This window comes from Delphinapterus leucas, chromosome 18, assembly GCF_059928025.1.
Source record: "Delphinapterus leucas isolate spDelLeu-1000000601 "Yukka" chromosome 18, BTC_Dleu_Yukka2, whole genome shotgun sequence".
Classification (NCBI taxonomy): Eukaryota; Metazoa; Chordata; class Mammalia; order Artiodactyla; family Monodontidae; genus Delphinapterus; species Delphinapterus leucas.
Genome location: NC_143146.1, coordinates 17863220 through 17884511, shown reverse-complemented (window position 1 = coordinate 17884511; position 21292 = coordinate 17863220). Strand labels below are relative to the sequence as shown.

General features: G+C 35.3%; 1 protein-coding gene across 1 annotated transcript in view; it reads left to right on the top strand.

Moving 5' to 3' along the window:
* GPC5 (glypican 5) overlaps nt 1-20467 on the top strand; it is a 639840-nt gene extending 619373 nt beyond the window's left edge. Inside the window, exon 7 of the mRNA XM_022576945.3 lies at nt 19447-20467. Coding sequence (XP_022432653.2) covers nt 19447-19731 — 285 coding nt within the window. The 3' untranslated portion in view covers nt 19732-20467. The remainder of the gene's footprint in view (nt 1-19446) is intronic.
* The last annotated feature ends 825 nt before the right edge of the window (nt 20468-21292 follow it).

The window sequence follows — 21292 nt, the reverse complement described above, 5'->3', positions numbered from 1 at the left end:
TAGGCTTTTGGAGACTAACTTTAAAATATGAAAATAAAAAACAAAAGGCCAGGGAGTTGGACTTTCTTCTCATGTTTATTATAAGTTTTACCAGGAGCCTGGGTCTCATTTCTGTCACCATAGATTTATTTTACAAGTTTGGACTTGCACAAATGTGCCAGAATTTGAATGCCTTACACATTTTTTGAAAAGTAACTGTAATATGTGATGCACTGACCTTTTAGTGTTCATTTTGATTGGTTAATGGTTATACCTTTACAGTTCAGTCAGATTGTAAACAAGGGGAAAAAACTGAATATATAAAGGTCAGGAAAGTTTAGTGACAAAACTTATGAAACTCTATGCTTTCCTATGACTAAAAATGATTAAAATTCATACATCTGCCTTCTAAACATATACTTAAGAAATAGAGGTCCTTAAAAGTGAATTCAAAACATAAATTACTGAATACTGTTTTCTTAATTTTGTTTTAAAGAAACTCTGTTTGTACCTTTTTCAAAAAAGTCATATTTCTTCGTTGAACATCTTTCAAATTATTATGTTTAAAGGTGAATGATATTGTGTTCACATAGAGTTACAATAATGACACTGGAAGTCCTCAAAGTTTAGGTTTTTATTGTTAGTTAACTTTGTTTATCCAGTTCCTAGAACATGATGGCTTAATAAATAAAAACTTCATTTATCAAAATTGAAATCTCAAAGGAAAATATACACGATATAAATAAGCGTCCAAAGAATGATAGAAACTGTTCATGCAATAAAACCTTAGTCATTCTGAGAACAGTCTTTCAGAATTATCAGGCCTTCCATCTCACTCTGTACATAATGGGAAAGAAAGTTCCCTTCAGCATAGAATCATTCTTAAGCTCAGCTAAGAAAAATGATAACTGAAAAAAGCTGAATATCACAACTGACGTGAGGAATCAGGTCACATTGTTCAGGAGCACTTGTTGGGAGAAAATGTTTAGACGAAGCCCCTTTTACTTGAAATGACACAGGAATGGAGAAAATGACATCCAAAAAGGAGAAGAAAGAAAAGAGTAAGCAGGAGTTGTGTTGTTCCAGAAGCCCAGGTGAGGAAGAGAAGCAGAGGTTAGCTGTAGAAAGCAATCAACATTCTTGACAATGAGAAAGGGGAAAGTGGAAAATAAACGGTTCTGTAGAAAGAGTAAGAATAGTCACATGCGTGTCAGGATTATACAGATTCTGGAGAATCTGGCATAAGCAAACACATAGAGGGTCTCCACTGTATGTGTGAATCGTGTGCCAGTCTGGTGCCAAGGAAGAGAAAAAACTGCTGCATTTCCCAGGATAACTCTGGAGATAAAGGGTGGTATAAGAAAATTGTAGAGACCATTGCTCTAAGTGATAGAGCTTCACTGAAGTATTTTAAGAAGAAAAATAACATAATGGTGGGAGACGAAAGTGGTCATTACCTGACATGGCATCATAATTGCTGATGGATCTCCCAGTGATTCTGCCTCCTAGCGCCCATGCCCTTGTGTGATTCCCCTCTCCTTGAGTGTGGGCTGGACCTAATGCTTTGCTTATAATGAACAAAATACAGCAATAGTAATTGGATTTTACTACTGTGATTAAGCTACAAAAGCCTATGACTTGCATCTTGCCAACCCTCTTCCCCTCTTGCTGGCACTCTCTCCTGGCCTCTTGCTTGCTTGTGGTGGTAAAGGGAGCTGCCTTGTTGTGAGATGCTTTATGAAGAAACTCACATTTCAAGGAACCAAGTGAGTCCTCAGCCCAACAACTCACAAGGAACTAAATCCTGCCAACAACCATGTGAGTGAACTTGGAAATGAATCCTTCCCTGTCAAGCCTTGAGATGACTGCCTTCAAACAGCTGCCATCACACATACCCACACACATACATGCACACACACACACACACACACACACACACACACACACACAGGCACATACACACACACACTCCTCCTTTCGGCACCCTACTGGTTCGGAGCTGTAACTGACAATATAGAAGGGGGCTCAGTGCTGGTAGATGGCTCAGAATTGGCAGTCTCCTCCCATTGTATTTCAGTGCATTTTGAAGGGATAAGTCTTCTTTCCACCCAACCCTTAAGTAAAATGGTTTAATCAGGTGGTCATATTCTTTTTCCTAATGCTTAGATAGAATTAGCCACACAGAGGGAATAACAATATTAGTTGAGAAAAGATTATGATTGAAGGAAGGGGAGATTTCATACTTCTAGGAAAGCCTGGGTGAACAGCTAAACATCGATATGACTCTGAGTGCATGGAAGAGAGAGCAAAGGCTCAGGAGGTAAGAGCCGCATTAAAGGGAAGCCAGTTTGCATGAAAAAATACAGTCCACATGCTGTCTCTGGCATATATATCCAAGGATACTACTTGTTTTATAAATGAAAATGTTAGCTTTTATAGCATGAAATTAAGTTATATCAGGTAAAACTGATTTCTTTTAAGTCGCCAGGCTCTTTTTGTTGTTGAAATTATCTACTAATAGAACTGCTAAATAGGGCTCAGTAACCAGAATCATACTTAACGGTGCTCAGGGTTCAATAGGTTAAATGTTCCTATTCTTGAATCAGCAGACCAGAACTAAGCAGCCAAGTACCAGGCATGGATCTGGAATAACAGATCCAGTGAAATAGGTTTCAGTGGTGCTCACCTGGTACAGGACCATGGGCAAAATGCCAAGTAAACACCGTGATAAAAGCACTGTGATGGACATTCAAAATTGGAAAGGATAAAGTTTTTATTGAACTGCAGAAGGTTTTCTCTATGGCCTAAAATTTTATGAGAATGAATTATTTATACAATAATAAAAAGCTATTTTAACATGGGAAAAACACAAATACCCCCAAGAGCACTGCAAAACAGTATCTTTGTGACAGTATCCATCAGGCCAGGAAAGTATTGGGCTAATTTGAGTCTCCAGCAAAATTTTCACTTTGTGATGGAACAAAACTGAATGCTTAAATACTAAGGTCTTCATATACCCATGCTCCATTTGATGGCTTCTTTACTACTCCAGGGAAAGAGATGTCCTTGAGATCAATCTTCTTCTCCTTTAATATTTATCTTTTTAAAAAATCTACTGAATATTGACTCACTGTTTTCTACCCTAGTCTTGTCTTTTCTCTGGGTCTTTTGATGATAGATGCTGGTATCCCTCTCTGTCATTCACTCCAATATTGTTTATTTGTTTGTTGTTTCTCCCTCCTTTAAGCTGAGTCTTATAAGTCAAAGTAAATTACTCATTCAGTACCACTTAGAGAGGGTGGTCAATAGTAACATTTCTGATAATTTCTCCAGAAACACCTATGTCATTACAGAGCTCTCTCCACGGACATAAAGGCTTTATGTATCTCATACTTGAGTTACATTAAGCCAACTGACCTAAAATCAAGGTATATTGTTATATTCCAAGCTGCTTCGTCAGCACATGTTGGTTGAAATCTACTGCCCCTCCGTTGCTCTGGCTGTGTTTCTGTATACCTGTAGGTCAGGTTCTCAAGGTGAGGCAGTAAGAATCCAAATAACATATACCCAAATGGTCATTATGATAACAAGACACTTCTATTTTTATATTTTTGTCAGCGTTCAGAGTCCCATTAAAAAGACCTCTCTCTGGAACACTGATTTAAAATTTTTATTGACCAGGTTTATTTTTAAGGAGCAATTTAGGATAGTCCTTTGATTTCCAAGAGAAGGCGTATAAACAAAGATAACATGACTTAGAATTATTCAGCTCTGCAAAAATTGCTTGAAATGCATAACTTTATGACTGTTAAGTTGCTTTGGGGGAAAAAAATTAAAGAAAGACTACATGATTAAAAATAAAGTATTACAAACAAGTTGAGTGCCAACTATGTTGTATGCATTAGAATAGACCAACAGAACTATGGCAATTAGAAGCTAGATAAATTACAAAATTATAATTGTAAAAATAGAAAGCTAGGACAAAAAAGAAAGAACAAGAAAAACTAAAATCTATGGGTTGGAGAAACCTCCCATTGTGGGCTTGAGTTTTGGCAACGTTTATTTCGGAGTGCCTTTTCTGATTGTGGCTGGGGGCTTAGAATTGGACCTGGCCCAGCTTATCTAGGGGTAAAGTAAGCAATGGAACACGTGAGTCATTTTCCCGATGGCATATTTGCTGAGTTCTTGTGCTGTATGCAAGAATGAGGGACTGTGCCAGAAATCTTCCAGGATCTCATAGTGATTGAGAGATAAAATAATTGAAAGGGAAGGGGAATAACTCAAACACATGGTCAGACCCTACCCCTCCCAGATATTTTTCGGCTTTTAAAGTTGCATGGTGTAAGATGCTAAATAGCTAAGCTCAATATTTCTGAAAGTTAGAACCTAATATCCAACAGAATTTTAAGGCTAAATAGAAACAGATTCATCCAACTCTAAATCAGAATTCCACGTGGTCCATATTTGAGAAACAGGGATAAACCAGAGGTGACAGAGTCTTACCAAGCTATCAATACAACCTACTCCTACCCATTTCCATCTCTAATTATATTGATATGGCCTACTCCTTATCTTATCCAAATAATAGGGGAAAGTGGGAGTATATTGTCTTGAACCTAACACCATCTGAGTACTTCATCATTCTTTTTTATTTTAAGCATCTTTATTGGAGTATCATTGCTTTACAATGGTGTGTTAGTTTCTGCTTTATAACAAAGTGAATCAGTTATACATATACATATATCACCATATCTCCTCCCTCTTATGTCTCCCTCCCACCCTCCCTATCCCACCTCTCTAAGTGGTCACAAAGCACCGAGCTGATCTCCCTGTGCTATGCAGCTGCTTCCCACTAGCTATCTGTTTTACATGTGGTAGTGCATATATGTCCATGCCATTCTCTCACTTAGTCCCAGCTACCCTTCCCCCTCCCCGTGTCCTCAAGTCCATTCTCTATGTCTGTGTCTTTATTCCTGTCCTGCCCCTAGGTTATTCAGAACCTTTTATTTATTTTTTTTTAGATTCCATATATATGTGTTAGCATACAGTATTTGTTTTTTTCTTTCTGATTTACTTCACTCTGTATGACAGACTCTAGGTCCATCCACCTCACTACAAATAACTCAATTTCGTTTCTTTTTATGGTTGAGTAATATTCCATTGTATATATGTGCCACATCTTCTTTATCCATTCATCTGTTGATGGACACTTAGGTTGTTCCCATGTCCTGTCTATTGTAAATAGAGCTGCAGTGAACATTGGGTCGCATGACTCTTTTTGAATTATGGTTTTCTCAGGGTATATGCCCAGTAGTGGGGTTTCTGGGTCATATGGTAGTTCTATTTGTAGTTTTTTAAGGAACCTCCATACTGTTCTCCATAGTGGCTGTATCAATTTACATTCCCACCAACAGTGCAAGAGGGTTCCCTTTGCTCCACACCCTCTCCAGCATTTATTATTTGTAGATTTCTTGATGATGGCCATTCTGACCAGTGTGAAGTGATACCTCACTGTAGTTTTGATTTGCATTTCTCTAATGATTAGTGATGTTCAGTGTCCTTTCATGTGTTTGTTGGCAATCTGTATGTCTTCTTTGGAGAAATTTCTATTTAGGTCTTCTGCCCATTTTTGGATTGGGTTGTTTGTTTTTCTGATATGGCCTGCATGTGCTGCTTGTAAATTTTGGAGATTAATCCTTTGTCCGTTGCTTCATTTGCAAATATTTTCTCCTGTTCTCAGAGTTGTCTTTTCGTCTTGTTTATGTTTTCCTTTGCTATGAAAAGCTTTTAAGTTTCATTAGGTTCCATTTGTTTATTTTTGTTTTTGTTTCCATTTCTCTAAGAGGTGGGTTAAAAAGGATCTTGCTGTGATTTATGTCATAGAGTCTTCTGCCTATGCTTTCCTCTAAGAGTTTTATAGTGTCTGGCCTTACATTTAGGTCCTTAATCCATTTTAAGTTTATTTTTGTGTATGGTGTTAGGGAGTGTTCTAATTTCATTCTTTTTCATGTAGCTGTCCAGTTTTCCCAGCACCACTTATTGAAGAGGCTGTCTGTTCTCCATTGTATATTCTTGCCTTCCTTATCAAAAATAAGGTGACCATATGTGCGTGGGTTTATCTCTGGGCTTTCTATCCTGTTCCATTGATCTGTATTTCTGTTTTTGTGCCAGTACCATACTGTCCTGATTACTGTAGCTTTGTAGTATAATCTGAAGTCCAGGAGCCTGATTCCTCCAGCTCCATTTTTCCTTCTCACGATGGCTTTGTCTATTCGGGGTCTTTTGTGTTTCCATACAAATTGTGAAATTTTTTGTTCTAGTTCTGTGAAAAATGCCATTGGTAGTTTGATAGGGATTGCATTGAATCTGTAGATTGCTTTGGGTAGTAGAGTCATTTTCACAATGTTGATTCTTCCAATCCAAGAACATGGTATATCTCTCTATCTGTTTGTATCATCTTTAATTTCTTTCATCAGTGTCTTATAGTTTTCTGCATACAGGTCTTTTGTCTTCTCTAGGTAGGTTTATTCCTAGGTATTTTATTCTTTTTGTTGCAATGGCAAATGATAGTGTTTCCTTAAATTCTCTTTCAGATTTTTCATTGTTAGTGTATAGGAATGGAAGAGATTACTGTGCATTAATTTTGTATCCTGCTAGTTTACCAAATTCATTGATTAGCTCTAGTAGTTTTCTGGTAGCATCTTTAGGATTCTCTATGTATAGTATCATGCCATCTGCAAACAGTGACAGCTTTACTTCTTTTCCAATTTGGATTCCTTTTATTTCTTTTTCTTCTCTGATGGCTAAAACTTCCAAAACTATGTTGAATAATCATGGTGAGAGTGGACAACCTTGTCTTTTTCCTGATCTTAGAGGAAATGGTTTCAGTTTTTCACCATTGAGAATGATGTTGGCTGTGGGTCATCATTCTTTTATATACAATGTCCAACATGAAACCATAAAAATGCCTAGATATGTGAAATGGCAAATTAACAAACACACACACACACACACACAAACCAGACAATAGGTACAAATCCATAGATGATGCAGTTCTGAATTCATCTGACAAAAATTCAGAAGCACTATTGCTAATATGACAATAAAATAAAGGTAAATGGACAGTATGAAAATAATTTAGCAAGGAATTTGAAAACATATGTAAAAATTCATATAGAATTGAATTCACATTCTAATGTGAAAAGCACAATAATTGAACTTAACTGAACAGTTTAAATCAGAGTAAATACAATAAAACACAAGAAAGGAGCCTGAAGAAAGAGCCACACAAAGAATCTAAACTGAAGCAAAGAGATTGGATAAAGCCGAACAAAGCATAAGAGACATGGGTCACAGTCAATATATTTGTATATACCCAAAATATACCTAATATACCTGTAATTGGAGACCAGCAAAGACAAGTGAGACAGAATAGGAAAGAAGCAATATTTGAAGAGCAATTGATCAAGAATTTTGTAAAGCCATAAAGGATATCAACCCACTTTTACAAAGATCAGCAAAATGTAAGCAACATGATACAAAGAAAGCTATAGTCCAACTGGCAGACTATAGTCAGACTCTTGAAGTAAGACAAAAGGGAAGTCTTAAAAGCAAGTAAAACAGCAAAAATAAGATTTTCAACAAAACTACAAAAACTAAAGACAGTGGGATGACATCTTTAGCATGCTCAGGGTGAAATTATGCCCATCTAAAATTCCATAACCAATGAAAATATACATAAAAATGAGGCATGATAAAATATATTTAGACAAATAAATATTGAGTGAATGTTTGACTAGCAGACCTGAACTATAAGAAATACTTCATTTCTTCAGACTAAAGAAAAGTTACTCCATACAGAAGCATGAAACTAGAGGAAGCAATGAAGTTCATCGAAAAACAACCTTAAAATATTGGCAAAAGAAGAAAATTTGATAATTTCATTGAGCTCTGAATCTATTATGGAAACTATTTCTATAATTAACACATTTCTCACACACAAAAAATCACAGGACAGATGGATTATCTGGTAAATTCTTCCAAAAACTTAAGGAGTAAATAAGACGAATCTTATACAAGCACTTTCAGAAAATGTACGCAAAAAAGAAAAAAACAAAAAAACAGAACACTTCCCAATTTGTTGTGGGAAGGCAGCAAATATTGATGCCAAAATCTAACAAAAATATTAAAACAAAAGGCACTTTTGTTCTTGTAGGGAATATTTACCATGAAATAGGTATGAGAGGTAGGCATAAATGTAATAACTGTGTTTTGGAATTTATAATATATGTTGAAATAAAATGTATGACAACAAAGAATGAGTGTGACTAAATAACATTGAACTGTTTTAAGGTTTTTTCATTGTTGGAGAAGTGGTTAAAATACTATTTGAGGTGTAATAAGTCTGTAATAATATATTATAAATATTATAATTACAGTACTCGGGTATTCAAAAAGGTGTAACAGGTATTCTGATAAGCTGAAAAAATTAAAATAAATGATTCATCTAAAAGTGGAAAGAAAGGGAAAATAATGAAATAGTACAGTATGAAAACAAAAGAGTCATATCAAAAATTTGTAAAGAGCTCTTAGAAATCAATTAGAAAAATACAGATAATCTATTTTTTTCCCATGGTCAAGTGACTTGAAAAGACACTTTATATTAGAGGATACCAAAAAAACCAAATCATATGAAAATCATTAATCATTGGTAAAATGCAAATTAAAATGACGCTAAAATACCACTGCACTCCCACAGAATACCTAAGATTAAAATGACCAATAATACCAAGTGTTGCAGAAGTCGTGAAATAACTGTGACTCTCATATATTACTGGTAGGAATGTAAATGTGAGCAACTGTATTGAAAAGCTGTTTGGAAATATCTACTAAGGCTAAATATTTATATACCCTATGACCCAACAATTCCACTCCTGGATGTATACTCAAGATCAATGAATGCTTAAATCCATCAAAAGATTTGCACAAGAATATTTGATCAACATTATTTATCATAGCCCCAAATTAGAAGCAGATGAATTGTCCAATTACATCGACATAAATCAACAAATTGCTGCTAATTCGTAAAATGGAACACCTATATTGCAATTGATAGGATTCAGGATACACTACCAAAACTATGTCGCCCTGGCAGAAAGAAATTTGAGATACGTCAGGTACAGGAAGTATTTTCTGACCTTTCCATGAAGCAGGTCATAAAACCCTCATATGAGAGGTTCCCTCCTTGTACCCCAGGAAAGGAGCATCCTTATCTCCAAATAGGAGTGAATGATGCCAAGGGGAGTCTGAATGCCCAAGCCTTGCTGTTTTCCCCAGTTTACTACATTTACCCCATTTCCTTTTTTGTCCTATCGAATTTTCTCTCTTTTTGTCCTATCACTATTTTCCAGTCCTCATCAAGCCTAGTATAAAAATGCTCAGCTTTAACTGCATCTTCCTAACGAAGGCTACTGTGTCATGTAAAACTTCTATTAAAAAAATGTGTATGTTTTTCTGTTGTTAATCTGGTTTTTTTGTTGTTGTTGTTGTTAATCTGTTTTTTGTTACAGGGGCTCTAGCTGAGAATTTAGAAGGAAATGATATTTTTCCTCCCCTGCACAATAATAAAGAATGAACTATTGGAACATATAAGAATGTGATGAATGTTTAAAACATAATGTTGAATAAAAACAGCCATATGCAACAGGTTATATACTGCATGACACTATTTCTGTGAAGTTCATTAACTGGCAAAATGAATCTAGGTGAACTGAGGTCAGAATAGGAGTTATCTTTTGATTGCAGTTATTGACTCTGATGACAATGAGATTTCTTGGGTCCTTGTGATATATTTTTAATCTGAGTTGTATTTTTGTGTGTGGACCTATGGGGGAACTCATTGAGCTGTATATTTAAGAGCTATACACTCTATTATGAGTAAATTATACATTAATATTAAGAAGGAGAAAAATAAATAATAAAGGTAGTTTGCTTTAACAGATACCTACCTCTATGGTGGAATGATTACACATTTAGCTATATAACCAGCAGATATGACTGGCTCTTTATACCAAAATACATTAAAAACTTTTTCATACCAATGCTTTTTTTATGTCCTACACGGAACTGTAGGATTGCCCACCAACAGAAGAATGAAAAGGTATGCTTCACTGATACAGTAGAATAAAATACAGCAGTTAAATGAATAAACTGCTGCTATACCTATAGTGTCACAGACTGTGCTTAAGTTCATATAAAGTTCCTCAGAAAAAAGGTGAATCTGTGGTGAAGGAAGTCAAACTTGTGTTATCTTTGGGAGAAGAAAATGACTGAGGCATAAAGGAGGCTTCTGGGATGATGGTAGTGTTTTGTGTCGTGATTATGGTGGTCACATGGCTGAGGTCAGGTTGAAACATTCTTGGAGTTGTACATTTATCATTTATGCACTTTTTAGTATGTAATTTTGTGTTCAGTTGTTAGGACTGTGGTAATAAGGTACCACAGAATGGGTGGCTTAAAAAAAAATTATTGTGTCACAGTTCTAGAGGTGAGAAATCTGAATTCCAGATGTCAGCAAGGTTGGTTCCTTCTGAGGGCTGTGAGGGTTATCTGTTATATGGCTCTCTCCTAGCTGCCAGTGGTTTGCTGGAAATCCTTCATATGCCTTGGCTTGTAGGTGTATCAGTCTAATCCTTCACCTTCATGGAATTCTCCTTCTCTCTTCATACAGCCTTCCTTCTGAACATGTCTGTCTCTGTGTTCAAATTTCCCCTTTTTATAAGGACACTAATCATATTAGATTAGGGCCCACCCAAATTACCTCATTTTACCTTGATTACCTCTGTGAAGATCCTATTTCCAAATAAGATCACATTCTGAGGTACTAGGGGTTTGGGCTTCAACATATATTTTTGCAGAAACACAATTTAACCCATAGTAGATGTATACTTTTTTTAAAAAAATTAAATCTAGCAGAAAAAGGAGTGCAAGAATAGAACTGAAATGAATATCAAGGAGGACTACAATAAGCCTTGATGATGTAAGACCTATTTCTAAACCAAATGTTAGAATGGCTTGAAACATGTTAGAATTGAAAACTCTGGAGTTTTAAGACACATTTAGGATCTTTCACCCTCTTCATTTTTCAGCTGAAACATTTAGGCTCAGCAAGATTAAATGATTTCAGTTCACGCATGTAAATAGTTAATGGGAATTTGGCCTAGAATACCCACCTACTCCCTCCCCAAGACAACCACAGCCTCAAACAATTTTTCTCAAATTACTTCTAGAATATTAGTAAAATCACATTCCCTTAATCCTCTCTTGGTATATCTCTGTCCATATTTTTATAGTTTATGTAAAGAAAGCTAGATTAAGGGAACTTCACTGCAAAGGTGAAAACCAGAATGACATTTATGAAGATAGAACTCTCGTAACCATCTGGTATACACAAGGGTATCATACTAAATGGGATCAGAATGAGTTCCTTTTGGAAGTAAACCTTTCATAGACTGGGAAACTTTAGGGGAATTTTCCTAGAATTTTTTTTTTGGCGGTACGCGGGCCTCTCACTGTTGTGGCCGCTCCCGTTGTGGAGCACAGGCTCCGGACGTGCAGGCTCAGCAGCCATGGCTCATGGGCCCAGCCGCTCCGCGGCATGTGGGATCTTCCCGGACCGGGGCACGAACCCATGTCCCCTGCATTGGCAGGCGGACTCTCAACCACTGCGCCACCAGGGAAGCCCCCTAGAATGTTTTAATAGAACGTTGGAGAATGAATTCTGCACAGCTGGCCAACAAAGGCAATCTAGATTGGTTACCAAAACCAGGTTTTAAATGGATTTGCAATCCTCCACAGTTCTTTGAAAAAGGTAATGGAAATTGTGATGAATTAACAAATAAAAATCTTTTCTAATCAGGGAGCCCTTACATTGGCAACACATCGTGATTAACATCATCCTTCTTTCCTCCTTCCTTTTCTTTCTTTCTTTTTTATTTTCTTTCTATGACATCAGTCTTATGCAGATAAATGATTAAAGGACTATGATTAAAACACATAACAGTTGAATGATATAAATCTTCTAGTCTTGTCAGAAACACATTAAGGCAATAAAAAAGAAATGTTAAGGAAGAATCTAGGTTAATGATGGAAAGGGCTGATTTTTGTATACCATGTAAAAATGACCTGGTCTTCCTGTCAGAGCAGATAACTAAGATGCTGGTACTGACAGTTCTGTTCTTTATGACTAAACCAGGTGAGGGAACATTTAGCAGGTAGGTTGAGGGAAGAAAACCATTCACCTGCTAACACATGTAAAATTAATACTATCTACACCATTAACTAGGAAATGCATGTAAAACTACCTTTATGATATGGTAGAGTGTGGTGAATAGAAGCCTGATTCACTAGATGATATTGGGTTGTGTTGAATTCATCTTCAATCAATCCCTGTATGCTTTGGAATGCTTTCACTTATTTTTCTCAGAAGCAGTAGATGTTCAGTTTTGGTCTATCCTTGACTTTAGAACTTCATTTGCTGGGCTCTGTCATGTCAGGAAGATGGTATAGGACAACTAGGCAAATAATTAAACGTGTTCTCAACAGTAAGTTACTTGTACCTTTAATTTCCGTGACACCTATACCAGGCAGAGGCAGTTTCCTGAAGTGATCCAGGGCACAAGTAACTGCACATCTGAGGCAAATTTCCATGTGAGTCTGTATCATTTTGGTGGATATTTAAATCCTCCCCATGCATATGAGGACCTAGTTAAAGACATACAGCCTTTTGACATGTTAAGAAAATGACTTCACAATGATAAACCACAGCATGAACAATATAAATTTATTCTGTACCTCAGGAATGCAAAATAATAAAATTATTTAATATCTGATCATTCTTGTTTAGAATGCCCTTTAATTTCAATCATAGATGAAACTGCGTCAGCTAGAAACCTGGATGATTGTTTCTGTCCTATAATATTGGTGGGTGACAGTATGTATATGTGATTTTGTGTGCGTGTGTATGCGTGTGTTGGTGAACATGCAGTGATCTAGAAAATTAAGAAATTAGCTTTGAAGTAGTGTCATCAAGAAAATAATTTTCACACTTTAAAAAATTTTCAGTGGTATAATTGTTATACATCATGTCACCCCATAATAAAATGTTTGACTCGGGATTTCTCATTGCACATCTAGTTATTCCACTGAACAGGTTGTGGGCTTTTAGTTTACTTATAACCTCCACTTTTCTTCTCCCCTTCCTCTCCTCCTGCTTCAGGGTCATTTTACATTGCTTACCTCCCCAAATGTCCTTGTATCTTCCCCTACTCCTCTTATGCTCTCCTGGACCTGTCCAGCTGACGTGTCATGGATGTTTTCATAGACGTCTCCAACAGTAACTCTGGGGTTGTCTCATAAGAAAGGTTGTTTTGCTTTTTCACCAGTTCTTTTTGGGTCCCTGGAGTGTTTTGACATAGACTTTTCACAAAAGCCATTTGATAATTGATAATGTTTGGCATGCACACTTCCTCTTTAGGGCCAAAAATTTTCCTGAGTCTTATTTGAGGTTATGTCCCTGTTTCCTTTTATTCCTGCACTTAACTCACCAGCTTTTAGTTTTAACTATCCTGTGAGGTCTAGTTTAGAGTTTGGACTAAGGCACACATTAATTATAAATCTTATCTGGTCACTTTTGTTATGGCAGCTCAGAAAATGGAACTGGCCACATTTTGAGTTGGAGGTAAGGTTCAGGCATAGTGGAAGGGAGGTATGCAGAATTTTCTTAGGGGAAAAAGAACAGATGACTTCTTTGCAGTTTAAGAGGCCAGAGAATGAATGTAGTAAGCCTTTCCTAAGTTCAGTATTCTATTTACAAAATCATAAGACTTTTATAAATCACCAGACTGCATTGCATAAACCAAATGTCACTGAACAGTGACCTTTCAAATTACCAGCACAACAGAAGCTGTGATCAGAAAGCTCAAAGTTAAAGCAAACACTGACAAGAAATCCGACAGAAGTGACTTCCGTGTCTGGTCAACTTAACATAACATGACATATTGTAAAATGTGTTTGGCTTTTTAGGTAGAATAGCCTATAAAGGTTTAACTGCTTTTGAAAATATAATCTTTAATATAATCTGGAGATTCGTGGTATTTAGGTTATGTGGATAAAATATTTTCTAAGTCTGAAAGAGAGTGGACAAGTTTACTATAAGAAAAACATTTAAAAGATGAAAAAGTTTAAGGGATGAAGGTGAAAATAGGGAGGAGTGGGTTGGGGTATAGATGGGAACAGAATTGGAGGTTTGAGGAAAGGGAAGTTAAATTGCAAGATAAAAATGGGAGCAGTTATATAAAGAGGTTTTTTTATAAAAAAAGGTCTAATCTAAATATGTTATTACAAAGATAAATTTAAAAAATACGTCATAAGGAATTTTGAATCAGAGTTCCAATTTTTAAATGTTATAAGCTTCTGTTGTTTTCCTATTTCCCATACATTTCTTTGTAGGTTTTACTTGAATTGTATGAAAGTACAGATACCAATTTGTTTATAACGAAATTAAATTCATATATATGTATATATTAACATGTATTTATACATAGAGAATTTTTTGTTCTATACTTAAGATATATTCTTTAGAGATATTTTATTAATGATGAAATGAAAGGACAATTTTTTCTACGCCTTCATTTTTCTGATTTGAAATTTTCTGTCAACATTTGAATTTTTACCACCCAACATATATACCCATCAATAACACAAAATTGTAAAACAGAATCTTTTACCATGTCTGTGTTTGAATAGATGACTAGAACATATGATGACTAATATGTTCTAAACACATATTTACTTTTTGTATATCTGTGTAAATGATTGGAAACGGATGGAGGGAATATTTTAGAGATGTATCATTATATGTCAGATTTTGCAGCACATTCCATTGCTCTCGTGTGAAGATTGTTGAATGTGATGAATATGTTTCTCTTTCACAGCAAACATGTGTATGTAAGCCATCTATAGCAAGATTTTATTCTAAGTGTTTGAAAGGCTATTGCAACCATGGGATATTGCCAGACAGTTAGTAAAAGGCAAATTGAGTCTGTTGAGAGATTAATTCACCAGCTGAAAGAAACACATTTGCCTCAGAGTCATCAGATATTCTACCCACCAAATTCATCCTCTGAGATAGCATCCCTAATGAGCTTCCTAAACCAATTAAACATAAGCAGGAAGCATCAGTCATCAAAACTATTTTCAGCTAATCAGCTGACCGCACAAATTGCATGGTGCTGAGGAAAAAAGGAGCACTCTAAAAGTTGTTGAATTTTTTTTCTACTCTGTCCTTACTTTGTAAGCTTCTCAATTTTATGGATGCGGTGTTTTGCACGGAACACTGTAAATGAATGCAGTGCTTTATAGTATATAAAGTGCTTTCCTTTGGATTATTATTCAATAGAATAAAATGAGCTTTAATGGGCTTAAGTGATTTGCTTAAAGGCACACAATTAATGTGTGACTGGGACTCAAAATCATGCCCTTTCCTATGTTGTAATATTTCTGTAAATATGTATGTATTGATCAACTTTCTACCCTCCATGACAGGGGAATCGGTTGAAGTGTTCAAAGTGCCATCATCTTTCCATATGGACAAACTCAGAGCCAAGGCAGGATGAGGATGAAGGGAGACATTTTTACTCTGATATGGGTTCCCTCCTTCAAAGACAGAATTAAGTTAGTGATATCATGTCATATTGTTTATAATGATAATAGTGATAAAGAAGAGAACATAAAACAAGCATAAGCAAAATTATAAACATATAAATTCACACAATTTCTGTGAGAAAACCAAATTGCTCTGCAGTGGAATTTGGGTGCTGCTTTAGATATAATTTTTTTTTAAATCAGTATATTTTATGGGACCTTGACTGGAGGCTAAATTTGAACTTTTCATTATGGACTTATTTCCAAAGTATGTCAATGGTTGTTGTGTGAGGGGAGGGGCTAATTTGCTTATGTTAATTTGGAAAATGCAAGGTGAATCTCAACTAAACAGATTACTTACTGTAAGATTCCCCATGAGCCTTTAGTTCCTAGATCTCAAGAAGGGGACATAGTATGAATTTCCCAAACATTTCATCCCAGGACTTCTTTCTGTGACTCATCTATCCAGACTGATATTTCTCTGCTGGATACATGTTGAAACCAGTATAGAGTCACAAAAAGCACTAAGGCAGAGAAATGACATGGTGAAAATACTGATTTGAGGAAAATAATATGCTGGTAGTAGGCAGAAGAGACCAATGTCCCCCCACAATGAGGGAGTTGGGGAGATAAGTTGTAATGATACCTGAATAGTGGAGGTGAGTTTTCTATTTTAAGATGCAAAGTAGTAGAATACATTTTATATCTAACTACTGCTTACTGGTGAGCTAAAGAGTAACAAGGGCTGCAAATAAAGACCTGAGTGTGCTCTGTATACAGGTGAGAGCACAATCTGTTACGATGGATTCCCAGAAAGAGACTAAAAAGAAAGAACAGGGGATTTACATTATTAACTGAAACATTTTTACTGTTTTGGAAGTGAGGAGAAAGATGATCAAGCTAAGGAGAAATCAGAATAGTTTAGTCCCAAAGAAGTGGCATTTTGAATAAGGGTCTAACTGCAAAAAGCTCATTGTTTTTGTTGATTAGAAATTTATTGGGAATTTTCACAAATTAAGTTTTAATATAATTGTGAGAATGAAAATGAACTATTGTGGATGTATGATGATTGAGAAGTAAGATAGGGAGCATTTAAAGCAGAATCTTCATGCAGAGGAGATGCAGATGGAGATGTTGACTCTACCAGAGAGAGGTGGGATCACTGGGGACCTGGAAGCATGGATCAGACGGGATCGTGGATGTATTTGGATAAGCTGATCATTCGTGAAATTCCTTTTGCCATGTAATGCAATGGATGTGACAGTGACATATTCACAGTCCCAGGGATTTGAGTAAGAAGTCTTGGGGCCCATTTTATAATCCTGCTCCACCACACATAGTTTAAATTAAAATATAGTTTTATATAGTATTATTTCTTAAAAATATGAGTTTGCGTGCCTTAGATGTTTCTTGGAGTGTCACTGAAGTGATGGAGAAGATAAAAGTAGTAAATATATTAATTTTTTAAAAAAATATTTTTTTCTCTAGTGTCATCTATTATTTTTGCAAGTCAATATAAATTAATGAATCATTCTCTGATAGTTAATGCAGCTAATTGCTTTCAACCAAAACCAGTTACCTAAAACAGTAAGTTTTGTTTTACATGTGCTATCTTTCTGTCTGCGTTTCTGAGTTCAAATTCACTGAGTTGGATCTTCGTGACTTATACATTGTTGGTGCTGTTTGTGAGATTCTTTCTTGTTCTGACCAAGGTGCCAGTAAAATATTGGAAGAATACTTAGGGAAGTAAAGGGGAAATAAAGTTGAAATTGGAAAACGTTGGGAAAAAGTGTCAGTGACAAAAGGAATAACACATCATCAGAGAGTTTGGCTTTTATTGTACGTGTAAGCTACGACTTTGAAAAATTTTAATGTAAATCATGTAATTGAATTCTTTATCAAATAAGTTTTCAATTATTGTGTTCTGAGTGTTTAAGCAATATTGCAATAGAATATATAATAACAAAGATAGTAATTAGCAAAATATATTAATTTTTAATGTGGCAACACCATGCAGTATAATTTAGATATTTTTCTCATAATAAGAATAATGATCCAGGTATATTATTGTCTTTATTTTAGTTATGAAAGAGCTGAGTTATTCAGGGACTTGCCCAATGTCCAATGTCATATGATTAATATATGTCAGAATCAGGATTTAATTCTTGGTATGTTGGACCTCTGAGTCCCAGCCCTTTATGATTATGTTAAATAACAAATGATAAATGGTATTATTGTATTAAAAATTTATAAAACATTTAAATATAATTTTTATAATATAATGACATTTATTTTTCCTTTCCTTTTTCAGATTTTTGAATTTTTATATGCTTTATTACGTATCTGTATTTCCCCATTGCCACAGCCCACTATAGGAAGTGGCATACATATCTGTGCATTAAACACAATAAGAAGCTTGGTTTAACTTAATCCCAAATTCACTTGACCATGGAAGAAGCCTTCTTTTAAAATTTAACACCTATTAACACTTGGGAAATGCTGATCAATAGAAATAAATCCTGATCGGAATTTTTAAATTATTGTCAAATTGTTTTAACATTTCATTTTTGTCAAGGAAAATAAATTTTAAGAAAATACATTTCAGAATTCGTGACCTAATTTTATTTTTAATTTTGAAAGTTTATCAATTGTCAGAGTCCAGGTGCTTAATCTTAGTGTTCTTTATCTGCTAAACATATTTGTCTTACGTGTACCGAGGATGGATTGCTCTTTATTTTATCAATATACAATGCCATCATTGAGTTGTGTGTTTGATTATTGTCTGCTAATTAATACTGTTATCTGGAAAATCTCTGAGAAATAACCCTAATACTTTCATAAAACACCCTGAAAATTTTAATGCCCATTAACTGTTCAGCTGCAATATATTTCATTCACAATATGGCAGGGCCCTCTAGTGCTCACGCTTGGTCACGTGTCCTCCAAAACTGCCTTAGAGGGGTAAATGTCACATATTGGATCATTTTACTCAGTCTTAGCTTTAAGTGAAATAGTCTATTATTCATAACATCACCTTTTGGAAAAGGAGTTTAGGCATGTCCAATATTATTTGAAAAAATTATTTTCCCCATGCTATAGGGGGAAATGTCTAGTTCATCTATTTTGCTCATAAAAGTAAATGAGATACTTGAGAACCAAGAACAAGAAGTTGGTTAAATTTCTTAAGTAATTCATATAAATGGAAGTAGAACCTAAGTCTTTTGTTCCACGGTTCAGTTCTGTGCCATGTACATTGGTCTAAGTATTTAATCCATGAAGTTTAAATAAAACTATAAATGTACATGTCCAGAATTCTATATTCCTTTCACTGAATCTTTTCTGGAAGAATAGCACTCTTCTTTTTGGGAAATTTTGGACTGTTGGTTTACAAAACAGTACAATATTATCAGGCAACACACTGCAGAGGGGGTTGTGTTGTACTGGAGTTTGATTTACCCTGCTTAAACAGCGGATTCTCTAACCAAAGTATCCATGGGCAAGAAGACCTGGTTTTATTTGCTTTCCAAAGCTGTATCACAGATCTAATAGGCAGACTGTAGCTCTTTACAGCTATAAAATCTTGCCCATTATTTATTATTATTTCAGTAGTTTTTGATCTTTCTTGCATACTTGATGTGGTAAGGTGTCTACATCAAAACAGTGGATCCACATAAGAAAATAGTACTAATTTCTACATATTGTTGAATAGTACCCTTAAATGATTTGAATTTTCTATTAATAAATGTGTTTGGTATCCATGTTTAGCTGTTACAGGGTAGGTCACCCAAGCCCAGCAAGTGGGAACTTCACATGGGCAGTGGTGGCGACATGGCTGAACTGGTCAGCGGGGGCTGTGATGATGAAGATGGTTGCAGGGGATCAGGAAGTGGAGAAGTCAAGAGGACACTGAAAGTCACAGACTGTAAGTGTATGATTCTAACACCACTTCTGAAGCATGGATTTGGAGACATAATTAAGGAAAATTATTACTATGAATATAAAGAAATAATGGTAGTGAATTCAGAAAAATGCAAGAGGAATTGGAAGTGAAAACAAACCCATTTTTTTTAGTTATTCAGGACATGCATTCTTGGGGTTTTTGTTTCTTTTTAACTAATGACTTTAAATGGAAATGATATTTTTCTGTGAAAAACTAGTGAATGACCATCAGTTCTGAGAATTCATAGTTTTAAAGTGGGATAGTCTGTAGGGTGTGAAATAGCTAGTATGGTGGGCAGTAAATGTATCTTGGTGAAACCAGGATGTGTGAGCCCTACTAAATACTAACATTCTGCAATTTTATTATATTATCATGCCATTAGATAAATTTTATTAGGTTTTCATGTTCAAATTACAAAGAAACTGGTTAAATATATGGTTAGTTATGGTGAGAAACTACTTGGGTTTAACTCCTATGAACTGGTTCTTCCAAAAAAGATCTCACCAATTATTCACATTGTTTTGATCATGTGGGTTTAAAAACCATTTTTGGTATTGCTGGACTGGTCACTATTACAAATGATAAAACTACCAAATAACAACAACCAAAAAAATCACCAGATGAATTTCCTTTCCTTGTCTTCACATACAAAATGAGGAAGGTAGGCTCTTCATTGTTATGTGCATGTATATGTTCACACAGGCAAGACAGCCAAAGTTATCAACTGAGAAAGAAGTGTGAAAGTTAAGGTACCCAGAGCAGCTAACTTTCAACTATTCACTTAATTCAGGTCATATCAAAGGGGATTACTTTATACAGTAATCTTCTGGATCTGTGCAGCCCTATCTGGAGGCTGGCCTGATAGTCTCCCTCTAAATCACAAAGGGCTGCTTTGGACCTGTTAGAAATGTCTTTTCATGACTTTGGTGGGAGAAGAATTCATTTACTTTTCAGTTCCCTTGTCGTAAATTTAGAACACTACCAATGCTTCAAGCATCAATACCCCATTCCTTCTAGGATTTTGTTTTGTAAGGCTAAAGGAATGGAAGCTGAAAGAGGTACAAAATCAAGACAATATAAAGGTACATGTTTTCCTGTTAGAAACAGTAATAAATTTAACATAGAAAGTAAATAGATGGGGTTTAGTACACTGGAGTAGCAATTGAACAAATGACCACAAAATTCTTTGATGTATTAACACAATTTTCTAGTGAAGATTACACGTCTTCTACTCTTGTAGGAGCAGTAGGGTTATGTGTTCTTGTTATTGGTACTAATATCATTTATCAGATTGATTTCTCTTGTTTTTCTATCTTTCGTTGTTTCGGCCAAAAAAAAGGAAGACAAAGCAAATAAAGGGTTTTCATTAGGAAAAGAATATTTTTACTAAGAGTTAAAATGCCCTCCATCGTATTTTGGAATTATGATACATATCTATTAGCATAATATTAAATAATCTTTCATTTTCACTTGATCTTGAGTACTTATATGTACCATAATTTCCTTTCCATTTGAATATTAGCAGGATTTTAAGGCATTAAAAATTATTATGCAAAATAGCTTAGATTAAAATTTTTTCTGTAAATTGCGTGTGTGTGTGTGTGTGTGTGTGTGTGGAATTAGCATTTTAATAGGGATTTTTCACTCCTGAAGTTATTTATAAGCTCAAGA